General features: G+C 46.0%; 2 protein-coding genes across 6 annotated transcripts in view; both read left to right on the top strand.

Moving 5' to 3' along the window:
• The first annotated feature begins 6894 nt into the window (after positions 1-6894).
• On the top strand, positions 6895-9260 carry H2AZ1 (H2A.Z variant histone 1). The gene is made up of 5 exons (XM_068402854.1): positions 6895-7048; positions 7527-7604; positions 8022-8135; positions 8594-8723; positions 8870-9260. Exons 1-5 carry the CDS (start codon positions 7046-7048, stop codon positions 8929-8931), a joined length of 387 nt encoding a protein of 128 aa, XP_068258955.1. The 5' UTR covers positions 6895-7045; the 3' UTR covers positions 8932-9260.
• A 1542-nt stretch (positions 9261-10802) lies between these two features.
• The window catches only part of DNAJB14 (DnaJ heat shock protein family (Hsp40) member B14), a 34234-nt gene continuing 26099 nt past the window's right edge, over positions 10803-18937 (top strand). For 2 of the 5 annotated variants that reach the window (XM_068402581.1, XM_068402585.1), the window contains exons 1-2: positions 10803-11145; positions 17012-17186. In XM_068402581.1, the coding sequence (XP_068258682.1) occupies positions 11013-11145; positions 17012-17186 (308 nt within the window). In that variant the 5' untranslated portion in view covers positions 10803-11012. Of the gene's footprint in view, positions 11146-11456; positions 11740-12048; positions 12272-12969; positions 13101-17011; positions 17187-18937 lie in introns of those variants that run through there. The other 3 variants (XM_068402582.1, XM_068402584.1, XM_068402583.1) reach the window with 3 other exon arrangements.

Below are 18937 nucleotides of genomic sequence, written 5' to 3'. Positions count from 1 at the left end.
GAAGAGATCCATCTTTATGCCCCTTGTCAAAGTGTGAACCATTTTCGCAGTATATCAAATTTAATTGGACATTAATAGTCATACTGCAGGATCAATTGCTTCCAAGTGCAAACCTCTGCATTAAGAAAACTAAAATAACTCAGAAATTTCTAAAACAAGTCCAGAGCAGAAGGATCTTCACTGCAGCAAAGAGCAAGAAAGAGATTAAAGGAGTCTAATACCTACCTACCCTTTTTTTTTTTTTAGTTACAATTATTAGAATTTAAACATAAAGAAAAAAAAACCAACCTCTCAGGGAGTCATTCTTCTTGGAAATGAGCCACCTGTAGCTGCAATCCCAAATTTTTGCAGAAGTGAGCTCCTGAGTTATTCTTATTGTTGTTTGTAAAGGTGTATTTGTAATAGTTATATTCGTACTGACACCTCGCCTAGCTCCATGAAATCGATACCTTTCTCAGTATAAAACAGACCCTGGGGCTTACAGTTCTTTGTTGCAGATAACTAAAAATGAGAACATGTTATTATTAATTATGCATTATTCAGTGAGCGCTATGCCGCCTGTGTTACAAGCCAGGTGTGGTACAGAGTCTCATTCCAGTTGTGAGCTTGAGTTACTTCCCTACAAAAATCAACTTACACCACGAGGAAGAAGTAAACTAGGTTGTCAATCTAGAAACAAATGATGGCTGTAGTAGCTGCACCCTACCAACAAAGAAGAATTGGATCCTTTCTACCTGCAATGACTTTGTCAAGGAAAGGGGAATCCCCCCAGTGAATTTTCTCTCTGCTCTTCCAAGGGGCAGATGGCATTTCTATTTTCTTTTTCATCTTCACAAGAACAAGTTGTGAAGAACCATTTCCAGCTCCTGCAAAGAGCATTTTGATTGAAAACCTGGAACAAGCCACATTCAGGAAAACACAATTTTCTTCCCATTTCTTTTTCACATCAAGGATTTCTCTAATCACACGGTTTCTCTTTCCCTCCTTGCTGCATTGACGTGATCAGGGTTAGAAGTGCTCAGATACTCCTCTTCAACTGAAAGATGGATGTCAAGTGCTGGAAGAAGAATGGGTGGCTGAAAATGTAAAGAGTTAATAGGACAAAGTCACAGTTTGGACAAGTTGGTGACTAGACTGAACAGAGAAAGGAAAGGATTTTCTTTTATTTTCAAAGGGTTGAACTGAAAGCCAGATGTGAAACACTGCGTTCATTTTTTCTGTTTGGTTTTTAACATTTGCTACTCTGTTACAAATTAACTTAAACCTTTTAGTAAGCAGACTGATTGAAGAAACACACAATCGTTGAAAGAATTATGTAATATATATTATTGAAAGAATTATGTAATATATATTATTGAAAGAATGAACCAAAATAAGACATGCTCATAGCACACTGCCAGTTCAAATCAAACACAGTGATTTCACCACCTCAGATGCAGACTGTTTACAATCTCTTAGTCTAGGAGTGATGGTGGATTAACAACAAGAAGCAATTAGCCCAAAAAGGTTTTTCCAGGTTACTTTCTTAGGAAAATAAATTGGTATAACCAAATTGCTACAACTGGTACAAGTCTATTTGATGACAATGTCTTCTGGGCATAGATATCACAGGGCAAATTAGATCCACCCTGAGAGCTCCGCAACTTGAACACAGCTGGAGTATGTACTTGCATATGGCTTTATAGCACAACACAAAATATCATGTATTACTTTACTTCAGTTACTATACTGAATGGAGCTCAAATATGGGTAAAGGGGAACACCGAGGCATGCAACCACAACAAGGCAGTGGGGGAGGATAAGTTTCTGTGTAAGACAGCGGGAAGGATGAGGGTAAGGACTTCTGGCTAGCACCATCACTGACAGACTCGTTTCATTTTGCCTAACTAGCTATAGCTTCCTTTGACAGCTGGCTAAACAATAACAAGATAAAAATCTACTCAGACTAGACATTATGACACTATCAATAGCTAATACAAGAGCATACAATGAACACCAGTGTAGATATAAGGGCAGTTCAAGTCTCTCTGAAATCAGTATGCAAGTGTTACCCGCAGATCTGCTATGGAGATGTGCAAAGCTGTTTCCAGATACCAGATTAATAAATGTATCTGTTAAACCAAACACTTGCATCCATCCATCACTACGCACAACACAACAGTGCAACCGGAGAGGACGTGATCTTCCTGAACCCAAATAGAGCAGCCAGCAGGGAGACCCAACCAAGCAGAACTCTGTTATTTGATAGAGGTCCTGCAAAAGGGCATCAGGGAAGCCCTCTGCAAGGGGGGAGGACCACAGGGGCAAATACAAGCCGTACTGTAATTGATCTCACCACAAAAATAGAGCCTAAATGAATGTAAGCAATGGTTACAGACTTAAAAAGAACCCCAACAAACTAAATTACTCACCTAAGGGGGAGTAAGGTCAAAGTGAGGCATACTAAAAACTGTATACTAAAAAGTCGGCTGTCTCTGCCCACCTGTCACCTAAAAAATGAGTTCCCCAAATGCCTTCCCCTGTGTGGCTTTGAAGTTCCACAGGTATTCAGATTTGTATCTCAGGAATAGCATGGCAGGGCTTAGCAGCTAGGTGTGTATCTCCCATATAAATTCATCCAGGATCCAGAAACTGTGAAGTTCCCTGAGGGATGTGATACAAAAAGCTTTCTGGGAGCACTTCGTACATTGGTCTATTAATGAAGATGATCTCACCACTTCTGCAGAAAGTAAAATCCTACAAGAAACAAATTCAAGAGAGCACCCAAATAATACCATGTTCATAACCTAGTAGCTAGTGAGGGGTGAGAAGTGGTCCCTGCTTTAAAGAATGTGTCCATATTTCAGAAGCGAGTGAAAATGAGTGTTAGTCTCCAAGGAAATCATATTAAGTAGTAGACAGAGTAGAAAGGAAAGCGGCACTACACTCCAGTTCTCTTAAGATGAGTTTAAAAACATGCTCTGAGAATGTAGCCAAGCGATTGAATGTCCCTCAGCTACAACTCCAGGTCTCCAAAGGGGAGGTAATCTTTACCCAGTAGCTCACACTGCAAGGCTGACGGCCTCTCAGCCACGACCTGCACAACGCCTGCAAAGGCAGGGCACAGCGCTCGGTCAGAGCTGGCAGGCGTTCCACCAGCAAAGCCATCTGCCTTCATAGGGTAGGTGTGAAGTGTCTGCGGTCCAGGACACCATATCAGCAGCCTGTCTGTTGGATTGTGTGTAACATACTACAACAAAAGGAGGTCAGTCACAGGATACCTAACGCAGACAACGGTTTAGTACAAATACAACATCTTGTAATGAGAAGCATTAGAAAAACTTAATCCTAATAAAGCAGTGGCACAAGGGCTGGGTAAATGATGCAAAGACCTTCATCACTGTGGCCTTTAGAGCTAACAAAAAGATACCCCAGCATACCTCGCCGCTGAGACCACAGGGCATGAATATCATTACACAAGCCCTACTATCCGCAATTCCCTTTCTAGACCCACTGCATGACTGCATCTCTCCTCACCAGGTTCCCCATAACCTTTCATTTTAGAGGGATTTTTCACCTTCTTAAAGGGACCTGTTAATGTTAATTGGACCAATAAAAGCCAATTACTCTGCTCTGCCCCCCTTGAAGCATATCTTCCTTCTTCCACATGAGGTGGTTACATTATAAAAACTGGATAAGATACTTGGGATGGTAGGCTTGGGGTACTGGTCTCATTAGGAAGATGGAGGTGGTAAGTGCTCCTTTTGTGTACACAGGATTGAGGTTGTTATTTGTGCTCACAACTGGGTCTGAAGTTGCTTTGGGGTTGTTCCTGGTGTACCTAAGTTAGTTTTAATTTCTCTCTTAAAATATCGAGGGGAGGGGAGTTCAGGTTGTGTGTGTTAGAAAGGCTTGTTAGCTAGTGTAGGGTGATCTGAGGCTAGTGTCATGTACGTGTCCCTAACCTGAGCTGTTTGGTAAGTACACACCCTTGCGTTAGCTTAACCTTCGGTGTTAGGCTGCCTTGCCCGTGTAATTCCAGCCTTAAGGAGCCCCAAGCAGCTGAAAGTGCACAGCCAAAACAAGCGGTTGTGGAAGCTCACATGGGAAGCAGGGAACGTCTGTGGCAGGGATGATCTCCATCTGGTAGGAGGTTTTTTTGTTCTGCTTCCTAGCACTTTTGTGGACAGAAACCAGGGAGAAAAACTTTTCTCCTCCTACATCTTGAATGCTGTTCACGGAGGGTCTTATGGCCTGCAACTTGGCTTCTCTTCCCTGTAAGGAAAAGGGCAAACAGATCCTTTCTGCGGGCACTTTGGACAGAAATAGTTTTTAATAATATAATTATTTAAAATAGCAAGTTGAATGAAATCTTAACTTCTGCAGGCTTCTGTAAAATCTTGAGTTTGTTTTTAAACTTTAAAAAACCCCAAACCCTCTTATCTTCTTGCTTGCTGAAGGAGAGCATAAACAACTAATGCTTCAAATAGACAGAGGCACTAGACAGTTACATAAAAACAAACCGCCAGATTCCTGCATGTTCCTGTTTGCTCTCAATTTGGTCCCGCCTCTCTGCGCCTGTGCCTGGAAGTAGGTCTCCCCACCCTGAAGCAGGAGCAGCTATCACAAAATGCCCACACTGAAACTCAATTGAATTGAGTGTTGAAGGCTTTGAGGACGTGGCCTTGAGCTGTCTGGAGGCTCAAGCAAAGAGTCTTTTGTAATCAGGGGACCAAGTATTTGGGGTCAGCCACAGGAGCAGAAGAGCCACAAAGTTTTAAATCTTTACGATTTCAGTAAACATCTGAAAAAACCTTGAAAAGGAGCTCTAGAGATCAGCATGTACCCTCCTATATTAGAGCTCTGAGTATTTAACTTGTTGTAGACTTGAAGAAAGTGGAAAAGTTATAGTGAGGAGAGTATCCTCACAATAACTTTAAGCTCAGCTCCATCTCCCATTGAATGTCTGTCTATAAAAGCACTCATCACGCTTTGATATCAAGGTAAAGGAAATACATACATTAGCGCATACTAAAGTGGTGGTTTTGTGATTAGATTGGTAAAATGCCTGACAGATCAAGCTAGTCTTCCCTCTAAAGAGCTATTCAGCCATTGAAGGGCCAAGGTTTCTCCCTGAGCTTGTTGCATACTCACAGATGACTCGGGTGTCTCTCAGATAACCAAGATCTATGGTGTTCTGGAATAGCACATTGAATTGTCATTTTTTTGGAGTTAAAAGAGGTAGATAACTGAGTACATCTCCAACCAAGCTCTGAGGTTAAATGACTAGCCTACTTTTTTTTATCTGAGGTGGAAATAACAATGCTGTACTGAAAATGGCACCCAAAAAAAAGAAAAATTAGGGTTAAGCTTTATTTCAGCAAAATACAGGCAGGGATTTGAAGTGCCCAAGTTGAGGACATTATGCACTGCACTAATTAAACATTACACTCAGAATCAAATTCATGATGAACTGTTTTTAACCATAGTTTGTGAAATATCCAGTGAGAGAAATGGGTCTGAGGCAGGGTTGCCCTTGGTAATCACACATCTATTGCGTAAAATTGAGGAAAAAATAAAAACCAGTGCATGTGTGTGGAGTTGTTGGCCATGCTTGCACTTCTCTGCCCCCAGCATCGTGAAGAGTAGGTGTGACGTCATTCTCATTTGAATGGCACTGGGTGGCCTCGTGTCTTTGCTAATGCAGTGTAGTAGCTCCTCATCCCAAGCCCGGGACGTAATCTCCTTCAGACTGCTTCTGAGGTGCTTTGTACGCTAAGTTAATTAACTTTATTGGAGAAGGCTTCGACCGGCAGCGCAGTGGAGCTAAAGCAGCTTGAGTAAAAGGCAAGGCAGAGCGAGGCTGGGTACGGGAATGAGGCCTGGCAGTAAATAACCCTTAATGAAGGAGCTAGGGCGCTCGGTGACTTCTGGCAGCCACCTCTCACAGCGGTGATCCCACCGAGCCCCGGCACCCAACCCCTCCCTGCGCGGCTGCGGCCACCGCTGTGTTTCCCTGCAGCGACAGCCGGGTCTCTCCCTCCCCAGAAGGCCCTGGGCGGCGGCGGGGGGGCCCCGCAGGACCCGGCCCTCACGCCTCGGTTTGCGGGTTGGCTGATGGGGGCCGGGCGGCTCCGGGGCAGGGCGGCAGCGGGCGCGCAGGGCCGTGCGGCTGCCGGAGGGCCGGCACCGCGACCTGCGGGCAGGGCCGCCCGCGGCTGACGCGACGAGCGGGCGGCTGCCCCTCGGACGGCAGTTTCGGCTCCTTGCCCGCTCCAGGTACGCTGGGGTTTTATTTTATTTTATTTTATTTTATTTTATTTTATTTTATTTTATTTTATTTTATTTTATTTTATTTTAATTTTGTGTCAGTCAGACTTGAGCTCTCCGAGGGCGAGGCCCGCTATCGGGGACTCGTGAAGCGACTCCCCCGCCCGGCAGCAGCCGGCATGCCCGAAAGCCCGCCCTGAACGCCGGCGACCCGCTGCTCTGCGAGAGGCGGCCCGCGCCACCCCAGGCAGCACCGGCGCCGCGGGAGCGCGTCCGCGGGCCGGGATGTGCGGGGACTACGCCTCCGTCCCCCCGAATTAACGGCGGAGGGCGGAAGGGGGCCTGGGGGCGCCGGGGCAGGCTGTGGCCACCACAGCCGGGGCGGGCGGTGCCCCCCGCGCTGGGAGCTGCTGCCACCCAGGACTCAGCCACCCGCCCCCACCGCTCTCCCCGGCCGTCACAGTACCCCCTCCCCCGCCTCAGGCGCCTGGCCCTTTAAATAGGGGCGGGCCTCTCCCGGACTCCGCAGTGCGAGACCGGCACCGCCCCACCCCGCCATTGGTTGTCGCTGAGGGAGAGCGGCCCGCCCCCGCCCGCAGCCATTGGCTGGGGGCGAGGCTGGGGTTCCCGGATGCAGGCACGTTCGGCGGTTATAAAGCGCCGGGGGAAGGCGGGAGCGGGTGTAGTTTGAATCGCGGTGGGTTGGGACCGGTCGGTTCTGCTGCCCGGGCTTTGTGTGTGCGGGACCCTCTTCCTCCTCTGTCTGCCCCCGCGCGGCGCTGCGGTCCGGTTCGCGATGGTGAGGAGCCGCGGGGGCCGGGGGCTGCTCGGGGGGGGCGGGCGGCCGCGCCGCGGGGGGCTGGCAAGGATAGAGGTGATGCGGCTGTTGGGGTGAGGTGGGAGCGCGCGGGGCAGGGGAGCGCGGGCGGCGCGCGCTGGTAGGCGCGTTACCTGCCGGCAGGCGCGGGGAGGGGCGAGGGAGGGGGGAGGGGGAGGTCGCACGCGTACTAGTGCCGCCGGGGAGAGGGAGTGACGGCCGCGCATGCGCCTGGGGAGCGGCATGTGCCGCTAGGTGTAGCGGCTAGCGCGCACGCGCCGCGTCGTCGCCCGTGCCGCCCTGCGGGGGGGTGGGGGGGCGGGGGCGGAAGCGCATGCGCGGGTGGGGCCGTGGTGCCGCGCGGGTCCTGCGCGCGCCCTTGGCCGCCTCCCGCGCAGCAACGGGGGGTGTGAGGGGGATGGCGGGCGCGTCAGCTCTCACACGGCTCTTTCTCTGCCAGGCTGGTGGTAAAGCTGGGAAGGATTCTGGAAAGACCAAGACCAAAGCCGTGTCCCGTTCTCAGCGGGCTGGATTGCAGGTGGGCAGGGACTGGGGCATGGGCGAGTGAAAGTCAGTTTGGCCTTCCATCGCTTGGTTGGTTGTACCTTGTGAAACCTGCACAGTCTGCCTTCTGTCTGCTGTCCAGAATGGTGTAAGGGTCTGTTTGATCCTTGTCTGTGTTAATGACTGGCTTGAGTGTTTTTAGACCTTTTGCATATCTGTGCAGGAGGGAAGAGAACTCCCCTGTGGTTGTTGCTACTGCTTGTGGTTAGAATTGTGATGTGAAGTTGGCATACAGTGTCCTTAGCTGGATTCTCGAGTATTGAAATGTATAGTCTAGTAACAGTTGTACTTCTGCCACTGGGATACTGTTGCCCAGCATGTGGTTTAGAGTAGTGGCTTTCTTTTTCTGTCTCTGTCGTCACAGCTTATTCATACTTCTGTTATTTTCCAGTTCCCTGTTGGCCGCATCCACAGGCATCTGAAATCTAGGACTACCAGCCATGGGCGTGTAGGAGCCACAGCTGCTGTGTATAGTGCTGCAATCCTGGAGTACTTGACAGCTGAGGTAAGGCTTCTGCAAGGGGTGCAAGCAAGCTGGTCATCTCTGAAATGGCATAATGACCAGAGCCTACCGTATATTGCTGATTTGGACTGGGCTGTGAACTCTTCACTTGCTTTGAACTAGCTTTTGGTGCGTGCATCATCAGGAGACCAGGAAATGTGCATGGGACCCTTTGCTGTGTATTTTGTGCAGGTCAAATAGCTGTGACAAGAAAGATGGAAGTGTGAAGTATTTTATAAAATGTACCATTATAGCATGTTGTATCTGCTGTAAAACATTTGCTCTGTTCTTGGCAGGAAACTAAATGTAGAGCTCTAAAGGAGGAACCCTTTCAAAAGGGGTGTTGTTTGCTGTCTTGGTGTCATTCACAGTGTATTTTGTGTAGAGAATAAAATAGCTAAGGCCATGCAGTTGGTCTCACTTGGCTTGTGTAACTCAGTTTAAAATGGTCTTGTCCTCAGGTTCTTGAGCTGGCAGGAAATGCATCCAAAGACTTGAAGGTGAAACGTATCACTCCCCGTCACCTGCAGCTTGCAATTAGAGGAGATGAAGAATTGGACTCTCTCATTAAGGCAACAATTGCTGGTGGTGGTATGTAAATTGCTTACTAACTGTTTGTGATGAGCTGGGTGGCAAGAACAGACTAGAGGTTGCTTAATGCTGTCATTTTCTTTGAAGAAAAGTTTAGGAAAACCGTGAACAGAAATAACATGGTCTTAATTGTTGCTCGCTCTTAGGTGTAATACCGCATATCCACAAGTCCCTCATTGGGAAGAAAGGACAACAGAAGACCGTCTAAAGGATACCAGGATACTGTGTTATCTCAGGACTCTAAGTACTTAATTGTCCAGTGTTGGTGATTCCCGTGGACTGTATCTGTGAAACACAATTTTGCCTTTTTGTAACTTTGAGAAGCTAAAGCTCATTAGCTTTCTAACAAACCAAATTTCTGCATTGAAGTCTTAACCGTATTTAAGTGTTACCATGGCTTCAAAGAAGCTATTGTATTTGTAGTGAGTTTCGATTGAGCTGACTGTTTTTAGATTGGTTTAAGTAAAGGAAATGTTTGGTTTTGTACAGACTTTTCATCCACTAGAGTGGAAATATTCAATAAATGTTATATCAAGACTGATTGTCTCTTGTCCACTAACTGAAAAACATTTGGTCTTGACTATGTGGCTTTTGACAAGTTGTTCCAAGAACTGGACTGCCACAGCTGCATATCAGCTGTGCATGGGCTCCCTGGAAGCACAGTCCTAGGATGCTGCACTTGGTAAATACCATCCAGTGCAATGGCACAGGGGCTTTGTCCTTGTTTTATCTTTACAACCTTGCATAAGTGAGCATGCGGTGCAGCCTGGCAGTTGCCTTCAGCAGGGCAGATGTAAGGCAGGTGCTGTTTAAGGCCAGTCTTACTTGATGTCAGCCTTGATGGAGGGAAGGGATTTGTCATGGAGGAAGAAGGTAAACTGGATGGATGCTGAAAATCCAGAACTTCAGTTGATTTTATGGTAGAGCCTGACCCCTCACTTCTAAAAGATAAGGGAGAGACACCCACAAAAGCAGGGGCTGTACTGGAGCAGCCTCCACTGACTCAGAGGATGTGAACTCTGAGGAACTAAAACCTGCTTCCAAGGTAGCAGTCAAAGAGCTGTGTCTTGGTATGGCTTTTCATGGAAGGGCTTTACCCCTGTTGGCTGCAGGGATCTGAATGGAGAGCACCACCTTTCTGTTAGCCTGAGCCCTACAGTGATGAGGGGCTGAACTACACAACTGGAGTTGAAGGATGGAGTGTTAACGGTTTTATGTTCTGCCACACAGTAGCGTCTTCAGTAGCAGCAGATTAAAGGGGGTTGTGGTCATATCTCTTCACTGTGCTTCTCCAGCTCTCTACAAGTTCATGTTTTACAGAGGTAGCCTGCCTGTTGCTGTGATAATGGCAATATCACCCTGCTGGTGAGGCAAAAGGTGCTGTCAAGACTGGCTCCTGTGGCTTGGGGCAGCAAGCTCCAGGCCTTCCAGAACTGCTCCTCCAGCAGTGACATGCTTGAAATAAAGATGCTTCTGCATCGAGCAGGCTAATCTGCTTCTATAACCTTCTATAATCAGGTAATAATCTGCTGCAGCACTGTAGCTGGAAGGTGTTGACCTAGATCGTAGATGGTGGTTAGACCTACATTAACTGCACTCCTCTGCCGGAGCTGTGGTGCTTCCCTGGCGCAGCACCTGAGCGCTTGCTTCCCAGCAATGCAGTTCTTGGCAGCGTGTAACTGATGTTGCTAATTATAGTGAGTAGTTACAAGGTGCTAACAAGTACCGTAAAGCACAGTTAACGCACTGTAACTGACAATGCGTGGGCTCTCGCTTCTCCACGGGCTCCAGGGAGGCCGTGGCAGGCCGGGCCGGCGCGGTGCTCCCCGGACCGCAGTGCAGCGCTAGCACGCAGCCGCCCGCCCGGTACTTTTCCATCGCAGCCGGCTTCCTCGGGCTGCTGCCAGGCGGCAGCGGGGCCCCACGGGCGAGCAGCGGTGCTCCCGGCCGGGAGGAGTCTGGCGCTGGCTGTGGCCCGACCCCTTGCCGGGGCAGCTACCGGAGCCCCGCGGCGGGGCGGGCGGAGCGCCCCCGAGCCTGGGCGGCGGCGCATGCGCGGCGGCGCTCGGAAGCAGGCGGCGGGCCGGGCTGTCTGCCGGGGCCGGACGCCGCGCTGGGGCTGCGGGTACCGGCGGCGCGGTGCGGCGCGATGAGCCTTGCGGAGTGAAGGGAGCTCCCTCCCGTCCTCCTGCCCGCTCCTCTCCTCTTTCTGCCCCGCCCGGCTCCGCTCTGGCTTCAGGCCCCTTCTCTCTGCGCTGCGGCGGGCGGAGGCGGCGGAAGGAGAAGCCCATGGAGGGGAACCGGGACGAGGCCGAGAAGTGCATCGGTATCGCGCGGGAGGCGCTGGAGGCCGGCAACCGCGACCGCGCCCTCCGCTTCCTCGGCAAGGCCCAGAAGCTCTACCCGACCGAGACGGCCCGAGGTGAAGCCCGGCCCTCTCCCCGCGCCCGGCGCCCCGTCGGCCCCGCTGCCGCCCCTCTTCCTCGCTCCCGCTTGTCCGCAGCCCTACTCCGTCGGGACGAGGGGGGGCGGCGGGGCCTGCGGGAGGGCGCGCAGGGGGGCGCGGCCGTTAGCCCGCGCGGCGGGCCCCGCAGGCTGCGGCGAGGGGGACCGGCGATGCGTTCTCGGCGCCGTGCGCGGCCGGCGCTGCCGCTAACCCAGCCCGGGCTGGGGTCCCTGGCACTGTGCGGGACTCGGCTAGGAGAGAGGCCGCAGCGATGGTTAAGGTGCCCCGGCGGAGCGGTCCGTAGGGCAGGTGGCTTTACCCCGTCCGTGCGTGCCTGTGGCGTAAGGCGGTGGGGAGGAGCGGGGTCACCTCCCTCCTCGCCAAAGGGGCTCGCTCTGGGCCAGCCCAGCTCCTCGCCGGCGTTTCCCCCCTCTAGTCATCAATATAAGCGTAGCCGTACAGACTAGGCTTAGACACGATTAACAGCAGGACACCTCAGGCCCCAGGCCGAGACAGGCTGGGCTGCCTTCTCTTCTGTCACGGTGAATTAGTCCTCGCTAACAGCTTGCGGTAAGAGCTGTCGCTCCGGGCTGTGCAGTGTCTTCATCCTCTAACTTGTGGTTTGGGTTTTCTGGGGTTTGTTCCCCTTTTACAGTAGCTACGTAGGAATTGCACACGGGTTTAACTTTCCTAGAGAAGACGGGATAGGTGGCTCCCCCTGTGACTTAATTGGCTCTTCAGGCAATTCTGTGCTAAAACTTGAAAAATAAGTAGCATCTTTCTAGCAAAAGGTGTTTAAAATTATTTTTGAAAGGAACAATAGTAAGGTTTCAGTGTATGCAGAGCTGTTACCTGTCTTAGAGTCTTTCTGTCACACAGTTTCAGATGTCAGCTCAAAATACTTTTCAACGCAGCAGTGACTTTTTGCATTCCTCTGGTTCTCACGTTGTCTGTGCCATGGAAGGAATGGGAAGGACTTCAGTGCTCTGTTCTGACTTAAAGGCCTCAGCATTTACCATTTTTGGAACGTGGCTTTGGGGTGAAATCCTGACTGGAAGTGTTCTGTGCTGTATTCTGTTCTGTAGTGAAGCCTTTAACTCAGGTGAGCAGACTCAGTGAACGTTTTTGGTCCTCTTTTATCTCCTGACTACTTTTTATGTGCAAACAATAAGCGAAGGGCTCATCAGACCTTTATATTCTTGCCACATTAGATACCTCTCTGAAATAAAAACAAGCAGAAGTTTGTCATATTCCCCTAGATTTCTGTGGCCTATGAAGATGACGTGTGAAAATACTTCCAGCTTTTTGGAAGCTGTGTTGGTCAATAGGCAGGAAACCTGAGGCTTTGAATTCAGCTTCTTCCACCAAAAAGAGTGAATAGCTTTGTCTGCTTCACGTAGTTTATTACCATCTTATACCTCTAAGATAAGAGTTACAGCAGCTCTCAGGAAAAAAAAAAATCTCCATCTGATTTATGTTTGCAGTGTTTGGGGTTTTTTTCTTTTAAGTAGGACTGCTACTACATAACCACCACTGTAAAGTATTCGTTGCAAGAAATAGATGGCTAATTAGGCTATTGTCTGTAGGACACTTGTTTTATTCACTGTGGAAATTAGCAAAGTATGTCACAAATGAGGTACAGATCTGGTGAAAAGAAGATGGTCTTGTGGTTATGGTAGTGGACTGTAATCTGGGGAATTGTGTACTGAAACTAAATGCTTCACAGAATTTCTCTGTGATGTTAAATAAGTCACTTTATTTCCATTAGTGATGGCTAATTGTTTGTGCTTCATTTTTCAGGTATTCAGCTTGAAACAAGGGCCTGATTTGTGGAACTGGTGGGCAGTTAAAGCTCCATCTGAAGCTAATGAGACTTGCAGATGCCCTAATACCACTGAAAAAAATCAGGCCCTAGGCCTGATTTCAACTAGGTACTTAGAAATTAGGGGACTCGGTAAACTTGTAATATCTCTGTGCTTCAGTTTTCTAGCTGTGGAGGTTGGTAATTCTTTTCAGCTCATCCCATTTGCTCCCAAAACAACACCAGCTAATTGAATTAGTTGGGGTTTTTTTAAAGTTTGAGGCACTTAAATAGTATTGTTAACAGTGCAGTTAGCTGCAAGGACACAATGTTCTGTTTTCAGGACAGGAACTGGAAGGTGTGCAATAAATTAGAACTGGAATTTTACACTGACAAAGAACAATTGAAATTCTTTATTCTCTCATTGTCATCCTTTAAATTAAGTGGGGATCCACTTGGAAAAAAAAGCACAGTAATTCATTAGCTAATTAAAAATATATCATAGCACATACCCAAGAGAAGGAAACAGTTAAGGTTTTGTGAGCTCTCTTAGTTCTAACACAAATTCTTATTTTATGGTCATAATGTGTTGGGTTTATATGGTGGCAGAACAACATGGTGCAGCCGCAGTTGTCGCTGTGCTCACTTATTTTCTCTTCGGGGTATATATTAGAAAGTAGTTCGTACCAATTTGTCACTGAAGTCACAGATGCTTCATAGATAGTATCTTTAGTATCATTTTGGGAACAGTTGCCCACCATTTCACAAGTGATGTTCCATCACTGATAAAAGCAATGAGAATGGTGGTGCTGAATCTTCTGTGGATGGGAGCTTCCTCCTCCCGATGTTATAGTGGATTGTAAAAGGACAGAGAGCAGGTTTTAACTATTGTCTCTAAAACAATACTATGTGTGGTTTGGTTCTGGTGACATTTGCGTTTAAAGTGCATTCAGCACTAGTTCAGTCATCAATGAAGTTTAGTTTTGCTAAATAAAGCTTCAGCCTGAAATACGCTAACTGCAGCAGTGCTATTTTAAGGCTTTATTAGTGTGAAATGTAAGGTCAGTGCTTATTTAATGATACTTAGCTAATGACTTCATAGTAGCAGTGTTCACATTGACGTCACTCTTTGCTAGAAAATTCTTTTACAATTCAGCTGTTCAAAATATTGTTTGATTGTGATTTTTGCTAATGATTCATCTTTCAACTGAATGGAAACCAATTGCTTGTCTGGGAAAGATTTGTAAGAGTGGATTTAAAGATAACGGAGGACAATATCTTTTCAAACTTAGGTGCCATTCTTTTTGTAGTTGAAGGGAGAAAATGATGTTAAGGACAGCTTTATTTTTCAGTGCTTCTTAAGATTTTCTTGCACTATTTCTGATGCTGCCTATAAAAAAAAAAACTTTTCAGGAGTATGTGAGCTTAGTTTTTTAGGGTGTTGCATTAGTATGAATTCTGAATTCAACAGTTCTTCCAATAGTGAAAGTAGGGGGCTTGTTCAATGCATAATGGAATCAAATGCAGTGCAGGGATCTTTCTTTCAGAAGCAGGTAACAGTACACACAAGAGACACATTTGGAGATAAGATTCATTGTCTTACCTGCTAACACAATCAGTCTTTGGTTCCTTGTATGTCCTATTTTAAAGTATCTAGATGCACAGTAAAAGTTTCCTTTAATACAGTGTTAATGCTACAGTTGTAACAGCTGGTTTTACTACCAGCAGTTCATGGAAGAGTCAAAGTTGTTTCTGAATATCTGAACTGTATCTTTTATTTGAAGAAAACAGTGGCTCCAGACCCTTTGTATGGTTTTCTTTTTCAACGTAGAACAGCAGCATGTTTGTATATGTTGTGTTCTGCTATCTTAAGAAGTTAACACATGGATTTCAATTTTTTTTTTTTCAAGCATGCTGCGCTGCCTTCTCAGCAGTGCAGCTCCATTATGGGGATGGGAGGTTTGAGAAGGTGATTAGGAAGTAGTGATGTTGAAAGTATAGTGCAGCCAAACCAATTCATGAAGAGACTTACCAGCTAAGCTTGCTGTGAAAGAGACACTGGCATTGAAAATGTAAACTGTTGTCTATACCTGCATTTCTACCACTGTTGCTACTACTGATTTTGCACAAGCATTAGTAGAGGGACGGGGAATTTCTAGAGCAGTACCAATATAAAGACAGGATTTGCAAAACTGTCAAGTAAGCATTATTTCTAGAAGATAAGTCAGGGTCACATGTTTGATAGGATCCCACATGATACCGTTATTAAATATCTCACGTCACAGGACAGAAAAAGAATATTTTTGTTTTCTGTTACCACTTGTCTGGAGCACATTTGGACTGAAAATGCCTCATTCTGAGGGCACTGTCTGTTCAGATATCTGTTCTTGATTAGTTCTTAGCCTGCAGACACAGTCACCTTGTTGGAGTTGTTATTGCTTCATACCTCAGAACTTTAAATGCCGTAACAGATGATATTAGAATAAACTGTTGCAAATATTTGGGTATGTGCTTCAGCTATAATCCGTAATGCAACTATAGCTCTCCTGTTTTCAAGAACTTAATTTAATTTGTAGTGAAAACATCCCCTCAATATACAACTCAGCATCTAAATGTTAGTCTTTTCTTTATTTCTGCAATAAAAAGCCTGAGCTGATCAATTGATGAATCTTGCTGAGGCAGGCACGAGCACACGACTGACACTGAAGTCAGCTGACTTTCTTGTTCAGGCCAAGTGTAGCTATCCATCTGCAGTACTTCAGACTGCTGTGGCCAGTGGGTAATAAGTGAATTAATAAGTAAAAGCAAATACTGGAGAGTTTTAAGAAGCACATCTTAGGGAAGCTGCTGTTCTCCTTTTAAACAAAGCTCCGCTTTCTTTTCTTCCCTGTGCTTCTCTGAGATACAAGCTATGATGTGTAGGGTCCCAGTTTGCTGCTGCTCTAAGAGAGACCATGCTAGTCAGAGGAGAAATTTTTTAATTAGATTTAGGAGAAAAACTTTCAGGTTTCTTCTCACTAACTTCTAGAAGAAAATGTTTTTTAACAGTAAAGCTAGAACATACTTCACAGTGAGTGGGACATTTTTCTTTGGGAATTTTTATTAGGGCATTTTTTTAATGCAGCTAGTAACTCTCAGTTGTTTATGAAACAAATTTGGCCTATTTAGTTTGCAATCTTGCACTGCAGGGATCTCTTTTCAGGAAAGATTGACTATTTAATCATCTCTGATTGACATTATGCTTTGTGTGCAGTCAGTTAAGTTAGAACAGTACTGTTTCTGATTTCTTGGTAAGACAAGTACCCCTAAAATACAGGCTTATATCCAGAAAGAAAAAGAAAACTTAGTGTCTGATGTTCTATTAAAACTGCTAAATTTGAGATCTGTTGGAACATGGAAGGAAAGAGGATTTCAAGATCTAGCAAAAGCATGCTGGTTTTCAAGATCCAGGTCTCCGGAGTTGGATGTAGTTGGCTGGTCCCGACTTATCTGTAGCATTTAACAGTAGTTTGAATTTCAGCTGGTATTGCCTGGAAGGGGTATGGAGCATCAGTTTGTGGCCACTAATGGCTCAGGTTACAAATAGCTATGTGCTGTAGCAACTTAAATGTGCTGGAGATGGGCTTGGTCTCTGTATGGAATAATTTGCAGGTTCTTTAGAGTGTTAGGTTAGATCCTCTTTTCTCTTTACAGTTGCTTATTCAGGTATTCTGATGTTTTCACCCCAAAGAATGGGTTCAGTGCCTTAAAAACCATCTAGAAATGAAGGACCTGGACAAATTCTCTCCAGTATTATATTACCTTGGCAGAGGTGGAGGGAAGTCCAGCAAGTAATTTTGAAACACTTTTCCATACTTTTGCCACAAAAATGAGTTGCTAGACTGGCTTCAGAAACATTTGTGGTACAAAGTGGTGATCAGTGAGGAAGGAGGATGTAGCAGCTAGTCTTTTATGATGTGGTGCTCCCATTTAAGATACTTGAGAGCCCCGACTTAATTGCTAATGCCTATAATGATACTATGATATACTGTTGTTTTATAGTTTTGTTGGAAGCTATTATGAAGAATGGAAGTACTGCTGGGGGAGGCGCTTACTGCCGAAAACCAGCCAGTAGCAATGATCAAAGTAAGCCCAATAGCACGAAGGAGAGCAATGCATCTGCTGCAGGTGAAAGTGGAAAAGGCTACACCAAAGACCAAATGGAAGGAGTATTCAGGTATGGCCTTGCTTAAATACATCACTGCTTTTCATTCTATGTATTATGTACTTATGCTTTCATCTCGAGCATCTAAAGAAGCAACAGAAAATTCAAGGTTAGCTGAGAGGGATTACTTGTACTGAGCTGTGACTAAAAGGAAGAGGAGAGTTTTGCTGTGTTTAAACACAGTATGAGATGCTGTCACTTTCTGCGAGAAAGATTATACTCATCTTTATATAAAGTGACCGTGATGGTTTAAAAAGAAAATGCTCCAAATAGTTATTAAGTAGATCTCATGTTAAATGGAAGAAGTTATGAAAATTCTATAGTACAACTTGCAGGACAGTGTTTCTATTTGTAAGTATTTTTATACTCCTGATATCTAAATTTACATTAATGCTCGCTCCTAAAGTTTATTTTTAAGCTAATCTTGCTGTACAGGCTGGTCTTAGACCAGTGTTAAAACTATTTCATTCTGGAAGTACAGGTATCTGAGAAGCACTGAAGCACATAGTCTAAGTTGCATTATAAACTCCGTCTGGATTTGGTGCAGCATGATAGTATTAAGATGGGGCGACATCAGGAAAGGAGGATGTGGTGAAAAAGAAACAAAGATCATAAAAATGTCTTTTTGAGGCGAGTTAAGTCATGTTACCATTACACACTTTTTGGCTGTAGGAGTGAGAAAAATATTGTTTGATATGTGTCCTGATTTCTGCTAAAGAAATATGGATACAGCCGCTCTAAAATTGCACACCTCAGAACACACCTGTATTTTCCAATAAGCCTAGCCCAAATATTTTCAAGGGAGCTCAAAGAAGGGAAATCAAGAGGTCCTCATCTCCTAGTTTGTGTAGATTGGATGAACTGTTGTGCAAAACAGAAATTTATGCATGAATTTTTTTGTATGAAATGTATGTTGCTGTTGATACCATCTTGGGATATTTCCTGAGTTCAATAATCTGTTCAGCTGTGCTAACAGCGAGGAAAAAGCAGCTTTTCTTTGATACAGCAGCTCTGCATTCAGGCAGGTAGACAGCATCATCTCTGGCAGGGTTATCCTCTTGGTGTTGCTATTTAGTAGGGCTTTTCATTTACCATCATCTCTGCTTAATTAATGTTATTGCCCTTCATGATACATCTAAAGTAAAACCTGAATAAGCATGTGTCTTGGTTTTGCTGAGATAAAATCATAGAATTGATTTTCTGTTACATTTTGTTTTAGTTCCTGGCCAGCCATGGTATGCAGGCTTCCATGGTGATCAAGGGCCATTAGCAGTTTTGAGTTAGGCCAGGTGCTAAAGCTATGAGGGGTGAAAGCCAGGGCAGCTGACCCAGGCTGGCCCATCAGGTGTATTCTATACCATAAATGTCACCTTCACTATAAATTGGAAAGTTTGCTGGAGATGTGCTGCTCGCTCTTTGCTTCTTCCTCTCTTTGCTCTGCTTTTCTCTCTTCTTCTCAATGGTTGCCCTCCCTTGAGGGTCTCGCACCACTATATGGGCTAAGTATAACTTTGTGTCTTTTTGCATTAGCATTAGTATTGATACTTGTTTTTCTTATGTTATTAAATCTGTTTCAATTTCAACCCACAAGTCTTCTTCCTTTTCCCAATTCCCTTTCTCTGCTGGGGAGGGGACATTGGGTGATAGAGCAACTGGTTATCATTTAGCCCTGGGTGCGGGCTATATGAAGACAGCATGTATGTTTTTGGCCACCTTGAAATATTAGCTGTTAAAATGAATGCAAAATGTGTGTGCGTGCGCGC

Source organism: Nyctibius grandis, chromosome 6 (genome assembly GCF_013368605.1).
Source record: "Nyctibius grandis isolate bNycGra1 chromosome 6, bNycGra1.pri, whole genome shotgun sequence".
NCBI lineage: Eukaryota > Metazoa > Chordata > Aves > Nyctibiiformes > Nyctibiidae > Nyctibius > Nyctibius grandis.
The sequence above is the reverse complement of the archived record's forward strand: the minus strand, read 5'-3'. Positions and strand labels throughout refer to the sequence as shown.